Source organism: Malus sylvestris, chromosome 16 (genome assembly GCF_916048215.2).
Source record: "Malus sylvestris chromosome 16, drMalSylv7.2, whole genome shotgun sequence".
In the NCBI taxonomy this organism is placed as follows: domain Eukaryota; kingdom Viridiplantae; phylum Streptophyta; class Magnoliopsida; order Rosales; family Rosaceae; genus Malus; species Malus sylvestris.
Window position 1 is genome coordinate 10,889,718 of NC_062275.1, and position 17,362 is coordinate 10,907,079.

Below are 17,362 nucleotides of genomic sequence, written 5' to 3' on the forward strand. Positions count from 1 at the left end.
AAATATTATATTGTCAACTATGGTTGTTCGATCTCTCGTTGTTGGTAATTTCTGGCAATTTGTAAAAACTTAAAAAAAAGGCTACACCCCTCCTAAACTTTTATAAATTTTCAAAGAGGTTTTTGATATATTATGACCTTGAGATAGATAAACTTCCGCTCCTCCTAAATTTTTTGTTACAAAAAATATATATATTTCTTCATGTCTTTTCACTTAATTTTATAACATTTGAATTACCTACCGGAATAAGTAGGGGGGGCACATTGACCGAACGTTATTTACTTGCTCTTTTATCATTACCTTTTCAACGGGGGGCGGCACGGGCAGCCGTACAGCCACTGCAAGGAGAAATTATTCATTATAATCGGAACACAGATGATACATTATATGTTTTTATATAAATGATGGAAAATTGTATTTTTTAAGTTATTAATTTTTTAACACACATATCCCACAATTTGTATAGTAATACATGATGTACCATTCCGTATTTCAGTCACATTGAAAAATCTAGCCACCGCGAGAGCAAACTCTGTGCTGACGTCAGTCACCAGTCCGTTTACATTCTTTCTGGGCCTTGGACCTGTCGCTGTCAGGTCCATCAGGGCAGCCCACTGCTAGTCTTCCCTCCTCCCATTATAAACCTCGCCACTGCCCCTTCACTTTTTTCCACATAAAAATTTCCGTTGTTTCTCTCTTCTTTCATTCTGTCGATGGGGGATTCTCAAAAGCTCTCTTCAAACATGAAATCTAGACACAAATTTCCACTCCGAGGTATGCAAAATCTAAACCATTTTCATATATGTATACCTTGTGCTAATATACAACACGTCACGCATTAACTTTAAAATTCTGATGAGATCCGTTGCATATGTGTTTTCGCAGACTTTCAGAAAAGCGAAGACCAAAACGGAAGCTTTGAATTTGGGACGAGTTTTGTGGTGGTGTTGAAGGGAGGTGGTGGTTGATGGGAATTTGGTGCTATCCTACCTGAGCTTTTTCTTCGTATTTCTATATTCGTTCCTACCGTATTCTTTCATCTTCTACTACTTATCGATCCCTTCCCTTCTTCTTGACCTTGTAAGACCTTTTCTTGACCTTGTAAGACGTCACGCCGGGTCTGTTGTCTTTGTTTTGTGTTTCGGTTCAAGCTTTGTGTCGGAATTCACTGATATAGAGTTTGGCCTCCGTTCCTCATCGTTACCGCCCAACTCTTCTTCTCCTTCCTTGTCTATCCCTCCTGAGCTTTTCCACAATTACCTCAAACTAGAAGCCTACCATAGCAAATCCTCAATCAAAGCAAGGACTCTTTTGCCGGTGGTCCTCCAAGTAGGGTTGTAAAAAATGTAGAAATTCAGAAATATTAATGAGTAGTGACATACATATATGTTGTTTTTATTCAGTGGGAAATAAATAAAAATAAAATTTTATTTATTTAGTTTTGTTATTATTGCCTGCAGCTGTTACTTATTCTGTGAAGGCAATCAATTGGAAATGTATTATTGTTGTGAGTGCAGAAATACTGAAATATGCTGTTGGCAGTCATCAGTTTCGTTGTTTTATATGTTGTTGGCTGAGAAAGTAAGAGAATAAATATTCTCTCAGATCTGTGCAAGACTTCCCACTCGTGACTGCTGCTCTCCTTTCCGACCCTAAGTCAACAAGGTTCACTACTTTATGAAGGTCGGGAGGGATCGTATCATAGTAGGCCTTATTCTTACTTATAAAGAAGTTGTTTCCACGACTCGAATCCGCAACTTTAACTTTTCTGATGCTCCTATCTTTATGTGCAAATTAAAATAAAATCAACTGTATTATTGGAGGAGACCCTCTTTTTTCTTTTTTCTACCAGTAAAGTTCTTCATCCAAAAGCTGATGTCCCTTTTTTCTTTTTTGTTGATTTTTTGGTTCATTTTATCCCTCATAAATGTGCTGACCTGAGAGTCTGAGAAGCTCAAAAAATGGGGTGATATTTATTTATATTTTGCTAATTTTTAATCAGTGAATTCATCCACTCATAAATGTCTCAGTCTTGGTCATAAATGGACAACTTGGCCGCATTTGACTCAAATCTAGGGTTTGCATGCACTAGTTGATAACTCAAATCTAGGGTTGAATGTACTAATTGCAGCTGAATTTACGGCTAAATAAGCGTTGAAGAATATCAAAAAAAAAATAACGAGTAATGACATATTACAACACAAATACGAACATGTCTTGTGAGTAAAAGAGTTTGTAACTCAAATTATTCATTTTATTTATCTATGCACCCGTAATATAGCGTTCAAATCTCCTCTATTGGTTCATAATGTTCGTAGCACGGTAAGAAATGTCAGTTTCACCTCGACAATGGCCAAACCTCCACCACGTGGTAAGAAAAGTCTTTACCTAACATTATACCTGGGTAGAAAATGATGAACCGTATATAGTTTTAGACAAATTGTTTTTCATCTGAACCAAACATTGGATATTATTGATCGAGATTCCCCTACCAGATCGGGAATATATATTAATATATGTCAGCATCGTATTGAGAAAACTTTGTATGCCTTGTCCACCACATCATGGCTTAGGTTTTGCCAGACCTCATAAGCAATAATTCATGGGCAAAGTGCTATGCTCTTTGTGCGTATATATGTCAATTTTTGATGTGTCACGAAAATGATGTTTCTGTAGTTTCTGTCGAATTTTAGTTGTTAGTTTTCCAAATTGTATTTTCTCAAACAAATTAGGTTATGCAATTATCTATTAGGAGAAAATGGCCAACTAAACTATGATGACATTGACTCCAATGCATAAAAATTTGAATTATCTGTGAATCCAGATGAGTTCAAATCAGGTGATATGACCAAGGAACTAATTAAGGTGGGTAGGATTTTCTCTTTCTAATATTAAAATAATTTCTCAAATTCGAATCTCTTTCTACTCCTCTCGCCAATTACGTCATGATGAATTTAATAGTATTTCTAATATTGAAATAATTTACAAGTTTGAATTCTCAATGTGCAGCACTTCTTAATTCTCGCAATTCATTTTGTGGATAATGGAGGGGGATTTTCTACCCTTCCATTTCCATACTCTTTTTATGTCTTCTTGTGATGTGTGGTCACGGTTAAGCTACGTTAATATTTTATATTAATTTTTTATAGAAATAATAAAACAAAAAGTAATAGAAATATAAAATATTAACGTAGCTTAACTGTGACCACACAAATAAAAGAAGATGAAAAGAGTATGAAAATGGGAGGGCAGACAATCCACCTGTGGTTAATTTGCAATCTTGCACAAGCAAGAATCATTAATTGGAAAGTGTGAGGGACGTTCTAATCATGATTCTTTCTCAATTCCAACTTCTACTCGATCGCTCTAGCTCTTTTTCACTCCAACTCTAAACACGTCAACACACTCTTGTAGTTTACGCTTCTTTAAATGAAATTCAAGCAAATAAAAGAACGAAAAAATCTAAAAAAATAAATGAAAAGTAGTTGGATACATAAATAAAAAGAAAAACTAACGAAAATTCTAAAAAAACTTTGATTTTAATAAAAAATGACAAAAAAAAGTGTAAGTGAATAATACCAAGAAATGTAAAAATGTGGTTTTTCATTAAAAATGAATAGTACCGAAAATGTTTCGTTAAAACTCCTTAAATAAAATGATGAATGAAATTGAATTTCGCCAAATTAATGTTGCATTTAACAGTCAAAAGTAATTATAAGATCGAAGCAAAATTTGGTAGTAATTGTTGGTTGGCATAGTTTTTTACATGCTAAGAGGAGGGTCAGAGGGGTGGTGGTGACTTCTTGTACAAAATGATGATGTCCACAAGTGGGAATTGAAAAGCTAAATTCCTTTTAACCTTCTCCATGACTTATTAGGGCTGAGTGTGACTGAGTCGAAAGAAAACTCGACAGAGGCAAAATCTCATTATTTCCTTCATATCCCACTTGAGACTCTTTCCGTTGGGTTTTACCAGCATGGGGTCCATTTCTTTCAAGCTTTTTCCCTCCTTTTGGTGACATGCTAACATGCATGGCTCTTCCTCCGTGGTTTAATTTTTTTCCTACTTCCTCTCAAATCATATCTTCGAAGACTGGTGAAAAGTATTACATGTCAACTTGGCAAATAAGTTGGACTACTTTTCTTATTGTTAATCGGTTTTATGATAAAATCTTAACATTCTTCATGGTACTAGAGTAGGTTGGCCCACATGTGTTACTCAAAGGTCATATGTGCACTGCTTCACCCAATTTGTGTTGTCTACGTGCTTAGCTTGAAAATTTGTCACACTGCGTGTGAGGATGTGAAGGTTAAAAGAGTCACACATCACCTTGCAAGGGTTTATATGTAAGTTAGACTACTTTTTTTTTTTTTTTTGTCAAACAATCGATTTGTTAGATTACGGAGCCGACCAGGTTTGAACCCACGTCATAGTGAAAGGACAACACTCATTTCCACCACTACGGTAGAGGGTCACTTGCAGTAAATTAGACTATTCTCAATATTACCAATTGATTTTATAGTATAATCCAAATATTTTTTAGTAAAAGTACTTTTGTGTAAAATAGAAAAAATAAATAAAAACCACTTGCAAAAAGTAGGGAAATGACATTTCAATAATGCATAGAAGCAAATTTCAGGTATGCTTTACAATTTCATAAAAAGCGTGTGGTCAATTAAGGCCCTGACTTTCTAAGGGGAAAGTATTTTATTGTTATTTAATTTTGGATAATGTTATCCATACACTTATTTTTTTCTACACACTTTTTGTTTTTAAATTTTTAATCATTGGATTGAATAATATGAGAAAATTAATGATAAATAATTAATAAGAGTGTATAGAAAATAAAAATAAATGTGTGAATAGCACTGTTTATTATTTTTACCGAAAAAAAAGTTATTGGATTTTTTTTTTTTTTAACCATGGTTATTGAGAACTGTCAAAGGCTTGTGGTATTTGGTTGGTTGTCTTTAAGACTTGGGGCCTTTTTAAATTTTAGGCTTAGAGAAAAAGCCCCAAGTCATTCCAGCTAAACCTAAATAAGAGACTTGGGCTTCCAAAGCAGCCGGAGGATTTTCATTTCCTTTTATACCGACTTCGTTAATTTCAAGTCGTAGAATAAGCTTATTCCAGTCCTTGTAAATAACAAACTTTTATTGTAGAAATTTTATAATTGAAGTCATTCGGTTTCTTAATCTTTCTTTGAAGTTCGTCCACACAGAAAATCATTCGAATAATTGTTCGTTTAGTCACTTTAGTTTAATGTGTTAGATAAGTCAACAATGTAGGTACAAAGTAACATATGTACGATGTACTGTCTATTTATTTAATACATTTGGATTACTAAATGAACATCATTTCTAATGTTTATTTCGTGGGGATGATCTTCAAATTAGGATTAAGAAATTGAACAGTTTCGATTATGAATTTTCTATCGTAAAAAAAACGTTTTTTTGCAAGTGGTGGAATGAGTTCATCCTCCCAAGGGAGGAACACAAAGTATTATATCCTTCCTAATATATAAGTGCCCTCTTCCACAGACAATGAAAGTTTCGATGCAAAGACAGTATACCCGCCTCTTTACATTCGTGTGAGTCGAATCTTTCTCTTCGTAAATTAAAACATTCATAATGGTATATAGTATTGTAGGGAAAAAAAACCTAGGTCAGAAATATTAATTTCCTCATTTGAAATGGAAAACATATCCCTTGTTAGTTTCAAATTCAATATGAATTCTAATTTGGCTTTTTAGCCAAAATGGTTCATAAGATTTGCATAACACATCACCTTGGTCTCTAAGATTGAAAATCAATAGAAATGGTCCCTCAGATTGTCCACCATCCATTATTTTGGTCATTCCGTTAAAAACTCCGTTAAGTATTCCGAAGCTCTTGGCCAGAAGTTTTGGCAATTTTCAAAGAGTTTCTTAACCAAATTCGACCTATAATATATCAAAATGAAGATGGGAAAATTTAGAATAAGATTATACATATTTGGAAGCCCAATGATTTCCGAAGATGGCCTGAAAATAGCCTGAAAGATGACTGGTCCGTAGGAAAACTGGAAAACTTGCCGGAAACTGGGTAAACTTTAAATGTTCATAACTTCTTTAATAATTAATGAAATTGAGTGATTCAAAAACAAAAATATACTTCTGAATGGTATCTTTTTCGACGGCTAACTCGCCATGGTTTGGCTGGAAAACGGCTCGAAAGTTGCTAACTCAAAACCAAGACAACCACTTTTGAGCCGTTTTCCGACAAAAGCACGATGTTTTAGCCATCGAGAAAGATACCATTCTCTTTTTCTCATCGAGAAGTATGATTTTTGTTTTTAAATCACTCGATTTTGTTGAGTATTGAAGAAGTTATGAACGTTTAAAGTTTACTCAGTTTCCAGTTTTCCCTCGGACCAGTCACCTTTCAGGCTATTTTTCGGTCATCTCTAGCAACCATTGGGCTTCCAAATAGATAAATCTTGTTCTACACTTTTCTATCTTCATTTTGATATATTATGGGTCGAATTTGGTTAAGAAACGATTGAGTTACGTAGCTTTGAAAATTGCCAAAACTTCTGGCCAAGAGCTTCGGAATACTTAACGGAGTGTTTAACGGAATGACCAAAATAATGGATGGTGGATAATCTCAGGGACCATTGCTATTGATTTTCAATCTCAAGGACCAAAGTGATGTGTTATGCTAATCTCAAGGATTACTTTGGCTAAAAAGCCTTCTAATTTTAGTCTTCAAAAGCTATTTTCTAGTCTCAAGTAGTTTTGAAATCTCCATCAGATTCCTATAAGAACTCACTCCTTATAAATATCATTCATGTCACGCCCTCTTATTCCTCAAAAGCTTAAGAAAACCTATAGAGATTAACAAGATCGACTGCTTTACTAATCTTGAGTTATTCATGGCTAATCCACATGCGCTGGTGGGTTTCGGCTTCCGCCCTCGACCAAGAACTCAACCATTTCTTTCTCTACACAATGGTGGTCAAGAGAGAGCCTCTAATACTGCTATACAACAACTTTGTGCATGTGGAAAACCTCTAGCAACAAAGAACCACGGGAAATATGGGAAGACCACGAAGGCTTATATTCCTTTTGCGAGCTCAAGAGGTTAAACTCGAAGGGTTCGTATATCCATCGGAAGATTGGCGTTGGAGGTTCTTGGAGCCAAGGCGAGCCTCAAAACTTGTTTACTATAAGGATGGAAATGGTAACGATTACCCTATTGGCCGAAAGAGAAAATTTCGGTACGAGAATCAACAGTCGGGGGAACGTGGAGGGTGGCATTTAGATTAATATAGTCTTGTTGGTGGTGGTGATGGTCATGAACAAAATGCCTCCGAGAATTACTATAATGCTAGTAGTTCTAATTATGATACTTATTTTGTGATTTGTCAGTTAAGGAAGAATGAGAGGTCTTATGTGAACAAGAAAAATGGTCAATAATTAAGATATTGTACATCGTTAAAAAAAAAAAAAAAGATATTGTACAGTAGGTTATAGCGTTTGTAATTAAATTTTATTCCTAGTTAATTTTTTGTAAACAGATTCATCAACAGAATGACTATTTTTGTTTCCAACCAATTATTGATATGCTCGTTCAAGAATTTATGTTTAGAGTTTAGTTTTCTACATACATCTCAACTGGACCGAGATGTACGTAGAAAGCTAAACTTTAAACTATGAGCTCTAAACAATAATTACACACAGGTAAAGTAATCGACCATATGAAAATCACAATAAAACTTTCCAATTAACCAGCCCACGGATAGTTGACAAGAAAGTTTCTAATTAACATTCCTTACCAACATAATGATTTTCACACTTCTATTTTGTTTTCTTCTGCATTATATATGTTTTTTCGATAAAAGTAATAACATAGAGTCGGAATTAAACTCAGGATCTCAAGTTCAAAATACGGACAATACTCTTAACCAACAGAACTACAAGCCCATTGCTAGTTTCTTTCTTCTGTGTTTTTCTTCTACAAATCCCTTTAATTTATAATAAATAGAAGTGCACAGAGGTCATTAGCTCAGGTGGTGCTGCTTGTACGTTTGTAGTTGGGGACTCTAATGGAGTGATCCATTGGTTGCTAGTGTCTTATATATTGGCTGCGGAGGGTCAAGCTCTTGTGGATGGACTTCAATCGGCATTATCCCAGGGATTTTGGCATGTGGAGATGGAAGGGGACTCTAACATTCTGGTGGATGCTATTAACAGTGGATCTTCGTCCCCTTGACACCTTCTTACTGTTATCCATAATGTGCAAAAGTTGGCATATAACCTTCAGTTTATCTCAGTTCACTAGCAAACTTTGTAGTTGATGTTTTGGCTTATGTGGGTCACTTTTATGATATTTTTGCCCGTTTGAGATCGCTCTTGCCTTGGTTAGTGAGGCAAGAGTGATGTAAATTTGGAATTTTGTTAGTTTTAGCCGTTCTAGGGCTTCTCCATCATTTAAAAAAAAAAATTGTTTAGTGAGCAGTGGAGGCATTGGTACACTACTAAATTAAACAGTTTGCGCGACGAGGAAGATTTTGTCGTGCAAATCATTATTAGTTCGTACAAAAACTATGGCGACAAGAAGATCGTCGCGCATATTTTGTCGCGCAAAGGTTGTGAAAAATACATTGCGCGACGAACAATTTCAAACTCGTCACGCAAAAAAAAATTGTGCAACCCTTTACTACTCGTTGCGCTAAAGTTAAACGGATGAAGGTTTTCGTCGTACGATATAAAAGGGTACAAGTGCGCTTTGTGACTAGTTCGGCTCGAAAAGTTTGTGTGACAAAAAATGTAAGAGGCGCGTGGTAATGCGTGACGAAGTTATAAGACGCGCTTAATTTTGTGCAACGACTGGTCGGCGTCGTGCTAGTGTAATTTTTATTAAAAAAAAACAAATAGAATAAAAGGAAAATTAAAAAAAAAAAAGATTTCATACTAATGACAAAAAAAAAGCAAATTAATGAATAAAAAAACAATTTTTATTTATAATATAAATAAAAATGTACATACAAATATAAAGTTTTAAAAGAAAGTAAGAACAAAACTATGAAAAAAAAGCTGAAAAATCTATAGGAATGTCGTTCGAAGGATCTTGTTGTTGGTTAGGGACGGGTTTAGAGGTTGACGGGCCTGATTACTGTGCTTGCTCGGTGTGGAAAGGCTGTGAGAGCGATGGTGCAGAAAAACTGGGGAGATGGATTCCGGAGGAACTAAGGGCTTGTACAAGCATCAACATTTGAGACTTGTACAATGCCAGCTCACTCCTTAGGCTAGCGACTTCTTGCGTCAAAGTCATAACATGGCCCTTTGACTGCGAGGATAACGATGCTCTACTCTCCCATCGCCTGGCATTTCCCATCCTCTGACAATAAGTCTCTGGCCTCCGACCGAAAGTCTGGTCCAACGTCTCTGTCACGATGTGAAACCTTGCATCCTCGGGGATCCACATACTCAATTGGCGTGTCCGAGGGAAGCTAGGAGGCAGACTCTTGAAGCACCGACTGACTCTTCTCCACCATAGTCGCCTATGAAAAAAAACATGGATTATTAATAGAAAACAATTTGAAATAATTAGTATAAATGTTGAATGCATAAGAAATTACTTACATGAAGGGACTCGGTCAACTCATCCTCAGGCCGAACATAAACATCAGCAAAGACGTCGATCTCCGGAAATTTTGAAAAAGATAAGGAAAATGTTAGTAAGAATAAAAAATTTAAAAGTGGAAATGAAAGATGTAATATATATCTTCCGTCGCGCCTCCATCGTATAGGAGAAAGGTCTCGAACCCAAATGGTGTAGAACAGTCTTCTTCTCCTGATCGATCTTGTTCGCCTTCGCCTTCTTCTTCTTCTTCTTCTATTATACAAAAAATAAACATATTAGTTGTAATACTTAAAGAAAATTAAAAAAATAATAATAAACATTAGTAAAAATTAAAAAAAGTGAAATGAAAGAATTCGTAATTAAAAACACACCACATAGCCCGGCTCCTGAAAATGACCGCAAAGCCAAACCCAACTATCTTGTCGGTCCTCCAACTCATTCGGACAACCCTCCTCAAGAACGACATGCGGATCATCAAAATTGTAGTTTGTCTGCAATGTAACAAATATTTTGAAAGTATTAGTAATAAAAGACAGTAATAAATATAAATATATAAATTTTACATGAAAAAAATTAAAAAGGCGACGCTATTTACGGACAATTGGCACACCGTGTTTTTCGTCTCCTCCGGCATCGCCTTCCAAGACTTCCACCGCATATGGCAAAACGTCAGCATGAAATGCCCAATGTCATGGGCCAATGCACTATGCTACTTTGCCGTTGGTGCTGCCCGATGTCGCTCATTGTATCCGATTGGGATACGACCGTTAGTCACCCAGATGACCTTCACCGTCTTCAATTGTCGACAAGGTCCCTTGGTGTTTTTCTTCGCTGCAAAGAGATGAAAAAAAAATCATTAACCCAAAATTAATAACAAATCCTACAAAATTTTTGGCATAACCTCCCCTATAATTAAAACATTTCCCAAAACCCTGAAAATAACAAAAACAATATACGGTTTTTAGGGTTTCACTCAATTCTACTAGTTAATTTAGTTTACCTTTTTACTGGAACTTTTCAATTGAATTTATATGTAGTAACCGGAAGTTAGCTTTATATGGTTTCTGATCGTTCGATCTAGATGGCTTGAATATTTGGCTTTATATAAATATGATAACGAGCTGAAGATTGAAGTGTCGATTTAGGTTCTTTTTTAATTGCTTTTAGTTTTGGTTGAATCAATGGTCTAATTTGATCGAACTTGTGTTATCTTACTCTTTTTTCTTTATATTATTTAAAACAATTATGGAAAGGTATTTTAAGAGAAAATCAACGTAAGATACTTTTTCACCTTGTATGATGAATATTCAAAGTTTAACTGAAGGTAACATAGAAAGTATACTAGCAAATCTTTCTCGAGATCCTAGACTTCGACTTTGAATATCAGAATATGATCCAAATATTAGAGATCAAGTTCGAAGAGTTTATTTACATATATAATTGTTTCAACCTCAAAGCCATCAAATTTCATATACATCATTTGCAAAAGCACAATGAATGATATTTCTAACTTGCGTTTGAAAAATGATTTTTTTTTAATTGAAATAAATTAGTATTGCACAAAAGTTGGTGGAGACAAAAATGGATGGACACTATTCCTTGGTGTACTTGCTCCTCAAATTAGTACTGATTTTACATGTTGCGACTGCTTCAGTTGAAAGAGTTTTTTTAATGATTAATATTGTGAAGAATCCACTTCGTAATAAAATAAAAGACCAATAGTTGAAAGATAATTTAGTTATATGCATTGAAAAAGATGTTTTGATAGGCGTTTCTAAAATATTAGAACATATCATGGACAATTATAAATAAAATTACTATCAATTTCTTAGAGCTATTTTATGATCGTCGTTGTAAATTTTAGCTTCGTCACAGTTAGTAAGATAAATGAGTGAAAATCACTTCTATTTGGAAAATAACGAAGAAATGCTGTCACTATTACGAAACGACAACGTTTTGGCGACCGATAACAATCCACCTTCCCTCGAATTCGACGATCCTATTGGTTCAACTCTGCACCGCATTTACCACCACCAGCACCCTCCCGCCATGTATTTATGATCGCCACTCCGCCACTCCACCACTCCACCGCTCCACTCCCTTCTTCTGGCTGCTAGGGTTTCCGATTCCCACATGTCGCAGACCCATTTCAGCAAGGGCGACGAGGTCGAGGTCGTCACGAAGCCCTCCCGCAGTTCCACCGGGCCGTACTACCCCGCGACGGTGCGCCGCCCCGTGGTCAAGGACAAGGCCCACATTTTAGTCCAGTACCAAACCCTGACGACCCCCAACGCCGTCAGCCCCAGACTCCTCCAGGAGATAGTCGAATTAGGCAATGTGAGGCCCGCACCGCCGAGGGAGCTCTACCAGTTCTTCAAGGTGGGCGACGACGTCGACGCCTACAGAGAAAATGGGTGGTCTCGCGGGACTGTGACGGACATTCTGGAGAACTCCAAGTACTTAGTTGCGCTGCGGGGTGAGGAATTTGAGTGCGAGCAGTGTGATATGAGGATTCACAGAGACTGGGATGATGGCTCTTGGGTCCCTCCTATTCAAGAAGAGGTATTTTCTTTGATTTTTTTTGTTTTTTTGTTTTTATAATTTGTTTTATTAATGGGTATTATTTTTTGATTAATTTCCGTATGAATTTATTTGCAATGGGTTTAATTTTGTTTGATATGATTGTGACATTTTTTGGTATAGTAGGTAGAAATGTTCTGACAATCACCAAACATATGTGCTATGGTAAGATTATTATTTCTCCATGGTTTCAATAGGAAAAAGGATCACCTGTGAAATTTATGACAAGAGTGGTGTTTCGTTCAAGGTCAAAACATGTTTTCGATATTGCGATTAAGTCAAATCAACATTTTGTGCTTTTAGCGAGAGGTCGATGCATCAGCCAAGTGGTTTTAATCTTAGTTGAAGAGGATGTATCCATTGACTTATGCCAAAATACGAAATTATTTATTGACTTAAACCAAATTCCGTACTATATTATAATATATAATTGTTCAAGGTAGATTCTTGGTGCAAGTGGTTGACATCAAATTAGAACATTAATTTTCAATCATAAGTCATTATTTTATGGTTTGCTTTGTAAAAAGTGATTATGTATATATAATTATATATTAATCTTTCGTTTGGTGCAGCTTTGTGTAAGTGATTTATGGTGTTTGCTGTCTGGTATTGATGTTCTGGTGATTCAGTGGTTGCTAATGTCTTCCATGTATTCATTTTCTAGTTATGCGTTTCTGGGTAATTGTTCTTGTACAACAATGTACAGCTTTCTCGGTTTTGAATGTGTGCTCAGGTTTTGAAAACTGGAATTGCAGAATAGTTCATCTGGGATGGTGGGGAAATCTAGAAAATTAATATTGAAATTTAAGTGCGGCAAGAAACCACTGGGAGCAAGCTTTGAAAATGGGACTGTGGTGGAGGTCAGCAGCGACGAGGAAGGCTACAAGGATGCTTGGTACACTGCTAAAATAATTGATCATGTAGGAAATAACAAGTATCTGGTGGAATACCTGTACCTGGTAACGGATGACGGAACAAAGGATCCCTTGAGAGAAGAAACATGTGCAAGTTATATTAGACCTTGTCCTCCTGCACTTCCATCGGTTGCTCATTTCAAAGTGCTCCAGAAAGTCGATGCTTGGTACAATGAGGGATGGTGGGAGGGCACCGTTTCCAAAGTTCTTGGCGGCTTAATGTATGTTGTCTATTTCAGCTCCACCAATGAAGAATTAATGTTTGAACATTCCAATTTGAGGCCTCGACAGGACTGGATTAACGGACAATGGATCCCTGCTTAAATGGTATGACTTCCAAAAGCTTTTATTTACCGTACATATCAAAACCTTTTGCAATGTCTTTGCACTTTTGCTTTCTGTGTTTGCTTGGACGGCAAGAAATGAGAAAGCATTACTTATTGGAAGCTTGTTCTCACCGAATAGTTTTAAATTTTGACATCAGTTGCCCTTGCACCATTAAAGAAACTCTACAATTGAGGATCTCTGATTAGATTCCATATTTTTGTTGTACAGGTGACCTAAAACGGACATGATCACGAAGAGTTCGCTGACATAAGGAAATAGGAAAAAGAAAGAAGCAAAGGAGGCATATCGACTATGTACTTCGTAGCGCTTAATGTATAAAAATAGAATTAGTTCGTCTACTAACAACTGTTGTATTAAAATGTTCTGGAGAGTGCCTTAATCCATAAACAATTTATCATATTTAACGGTCCTCGATCTTGCTCACGAATGTCATTGTTTGGTTGCCGGAACATGCACTGAGTGTCTTGAATGATAAAATGCAGGATAATTCAGGTGACTTGGGATGCAGAGCTGAAGATGCAGAAAACCATGCCAATGTTCAGCAGGGTAACAAAGGTACAAGTAAATAGTGATGAAATTTACCATTTGAGGGTTCGGAAACTCAGATAATAGATAGAGTCTTCTTCGATCATATGACCTTGTCATTCCTCTGCAACACATACAAGGATTGTTAGGAATGTCTGATTGCTTGTAATCCCACGATAGTACCAAAGTTCTTTTCTGCTAGTACAATGTCAGGGACGATATGCGCAAATAGAACACGTTATAAAACAAAAATTGAACTAGAGGGTCACTAAACAGACAATAAGGACGCACTAAACTGTGGTTGTGTACGGGTTATTGTCCTTTTAATGTCTCTAGACCTATTTTTAGTTAAAAAATTGGCACTTGTTCTGTTTGTGAATGTTTTCCTAATATCTGTATGAGATCAACATGTGGTTTATTAAGGATTGTTTGATAACCATTTTGTTTTCAGCCTTTTGTTGTCAAACAAGATTCCAATTTTTCATATTTCAAGAAAGTGAATACAAACTAAAAACTAAAAACGAAATGGTTATCAAATGGTTAAGCAATCTTGGCCATTTCTTCGTTTCGCAATAGGTACCAGCAAACATGAGGAACAATTCTCATCATGTCTCATGATTGAAGAAAATAAGATTTGGGTTTTGACGCTCACTATCTCCATCGTGAATCTCTCTCATCGTATTTTAGAATTTTAAAAAATAATAATAATGCAATAAGGGTAGTAATATCTACACACCCATTACTAATTATGTCATTTGATTCTTTTCAACTTATCCAATTCGTCGGTTGAAATTTGAGAAGTGCTGGTGGAAGGTAAAAAAAGGTATATGTGGACCACTTGGGTTCAGCCCATTGGCGCGAAACATTTTCTTGGATAACCTCCTCACCATCTGTGGCCCATTGCGATTGGCCAACTTGATTAGAGCCCACAAAGCCCATCAATCTGATCAAATTCTACCAACCACCTTCAATTTTCTTCGTAACTCTCCATTTCTCGATTCTCAAAATCCCTAATTTAATTCCAATCCCATTTTTGTCCCACCAAATTATGGATCAAAGATCCAACCTTTTATCAACGTTTACATTTCGTTTGCTCATAATTCCTCTGTGAAAGTAAAAAATGGCGAACTCTGAAACTCAGAAGTGAAATCCCACTTCATCTCCATGCATCAGACTGCGTTCGATCAAACACCCATCTCGAATTTTTCACCCGGTAAGCGATTTCCATACCCTTTTCCTAATTTAGTCATCTGGGTAATTTGATTTCTGTTCATGTTTATTGGAATTTGATCATGAAGCCCCAAAGATGTGGTTTTTTCCCGGACGAAGTCGTCCTCCAAATCCTCTCAAAACTACCCATTAAGTCGCTGTTCAGGAGCAAAACTGTTTGTAAACTTTGGTACAGATTGGTTTCCGACAAGTATTTCATTCAATTGTACAATGAAACGTCTGCTAAGAACCCTACGTTATTGGTTGAGGTTTCGGATTCGTTGGGATCGAAATTAGATTTGATTGTTGTGGATAATCGGAGGGGTGTTTCCGAATTTTCATTGGATTTCTTGAGGGATAGGGTTAAGGTCAGAGCATCCTGTAATGGCTTGTTGTGTTGCTCTAGCATTCCTGATAAGGGTGTTTACTATGTTTGTAATCCCATGACTCGGGAGTTCAGGTTGCTTCCGAAGAGTAGGGAGCGCCATGTGACCCGATTTTACCCTTATGATGAGGCAACCCTGGTGGGATTGGCTTGCAATTTGTCCACCCAGAAGTTTAATGTTGTTTTAGCGGGCTACCATCGGACTTTTGGTCATAGGCCGAATGGAACTTTTGTATGTATGATATTTGATTCTGAGTCGAGCAAATGGAGGAAGTTTGTTTCGTTTCAGGATGATCAGTTCACCCATATGAATAAGAGCCAAGTCGTGTTTGTTAATGGTGCACTTCATTGGTTGACTGGTAGTTCCTGTATTCTCGCGCTCGATTTGGAGTTTGATGTTTGGAGGAAGATGTCATTGCCGGAACAAGTGACTTGTGTGTCTGGAAATAGGTTTTACTTGTTGGAGTCAGATGGTTGCCTGTCGGTGATCCAGATTTCAGATGCTTGGATGAAAATTTGGGTGTTGAAATATTACGGGAGAGAGGAGTGGCATTTGGTGGATACGGTGAGTCTTCGATGTATCAAAGGACTTGTTACGGGCATCTTCCCCATATGTCAGACTGGTGAATGCGTTTTCTTGGCAACCCACAAGCAGATACTGGTGTTTTATCGCAAGACTCGTGTGTGGAAAGAGATGTACTCTGTGAAGAACAGCTCTACACTCCCGTTGTGGTACTCGGCACATGCATTTCGGAGCACGATTTTGTCTTGTCAGTAAGATGTGAAACTGCATGTCATGAACTTGTTCTGTACATAGATTTCCTTTGTTAATTATCTGTATATGTTTGGCCGATTGGGGGTTGTCAACAGTGATCAACATTTGACTTATGCAGTATAAATTATAATCCTATGCTTTTGGCTGTGGCATATTATCTTCTACTTTGTTTTCATCAATTTGAGTATGGGACCCTTTGCTCATTCTGCACTCTTGTTCTTGTTTATTTCTATGCATTGGTTCTTGTACGATTTATTTAATTCAAAGGCTAGAAATAAACAGCGGTGTGAAGGGGAGGAAATGAGTATCTCAAAATCACTTACCTTTGCTTTTTCCACGTTACAGTTACCAAAATGTGATTGTGTGACACTTTCGTACAAGAGTGCGGCTAGAGGTGGCCAATCAACCTATTGAATGTTAATGGGTAGCTATTAAGAACTATTTAGTTTGGTATCACCTTACACTATTATCACAGCTACCAGTCTCACATCTATATTATGGTGATATCAAATTAAACATGTTTTAACGAGTACCCACTAACAACCCAATGAGTTGATTTGCGACTTCTAAGTTGTGGGGAGCACAAATTCGTTGCATTACTGCTGGCAGCTCATGTTACTGCTTGGCTGGTCACTACTACAGTTGTTCCAGAACAATCTATCAGATTTACAAATTTAAGGATACACAATTGTATGTCTTCTTTTTATGAGAGAAACTTGCATACAATCAGAAATATTCTTGTGAAAGTGCCTAAGCATAATGCACAAAACAAAAATGATTTATTTTCGAACTTGCTTGAAATTGCTTTTTCAGAAAGCACTTTTACTCATAAGAGAATCTACTAGAAGGGCTTTCATTATAACCATGTTGAAGTTTTCAAGAGGCATGTCACAAGAAACACTTCCATGACTCAAAACGCATCTTAAAATTTTTCTCCATACATAATCAAAAAGCACTTGTAGAGCAATCATCAAGTGGAAGTTTGGTTTCAAGGCCCAC

General features: G+C 36.6%; 2 protein-coding genes, 1 long non-coding RNA gene and 1 pseudogene across 3 annotated transcripts; 3 read left to right on the top strand and 1 right to left on the bottom strand.

Moving 5' to 3' along the window:
• Nucleotides 1-376: 376 nt before the first annotated feature.
• LOC126606232 (uncharacterized) lies at nt 377-1,545 on the top strand. Its single transcript, XR_007617160.1, has 2 exons — nt 377-774; nt 886-1,545. It is a non-coding gene; the product is annotated as an uncharacterized LOC126606232 (long non-coding RNA).
• A 7,435-nt stretch (nt 1,546-8,980) lies between these two features.
• Nucleotides 8,981-9,698, bottom strand: LOC126609094 (uncharacterized; annotated as a pseudogene).
• A 1,905-nt stretch (nt 9,699-11,603) lies between these two features.
• LOC126606530 (protein AGENET DOMAIN (AGD)-CONTAINING P1-like) lies at nt 11,604-13,868 on the top strand. The gene is made up of 3 exons (XM_050273916.1): nt 11,604-12,189; nt 12,963-13,448; nt 13,677-13,868. The coding sequence occupies exons 1-2, from the start codon at nt 11,761-11,763 to the stop codon at nt 13,443-13,445; spliced, it is 912 nt and encodes a 303-aa protein (XP_050129873.1). The 5' UTR covers nt 11,604-11,760; the 3' UTR covers nt 13,446-13,448; nt 13,677-13,868.
• A 1,088-nt stretch (nt 13,869-14,956) lies between these two features.
• Nucleotides 14,957-16,512, top strand: LOC126608933 (F-box protein At5g49610-like). The gene has a single exon (XM_050276944.1). It carries the CDS (start codon nt 15,287-15,289, stop codon nt 16,364-16,366), a length of 1,080 nt encoding a protein of 359 aa, XP_050132901.1. The 5' UTR covers nt 14,957-15,286; the 3' UTR covers nt 16,367-16,512.
• Nucleotides 16,513-17,362: the final 850 nt, after the last annotated feature.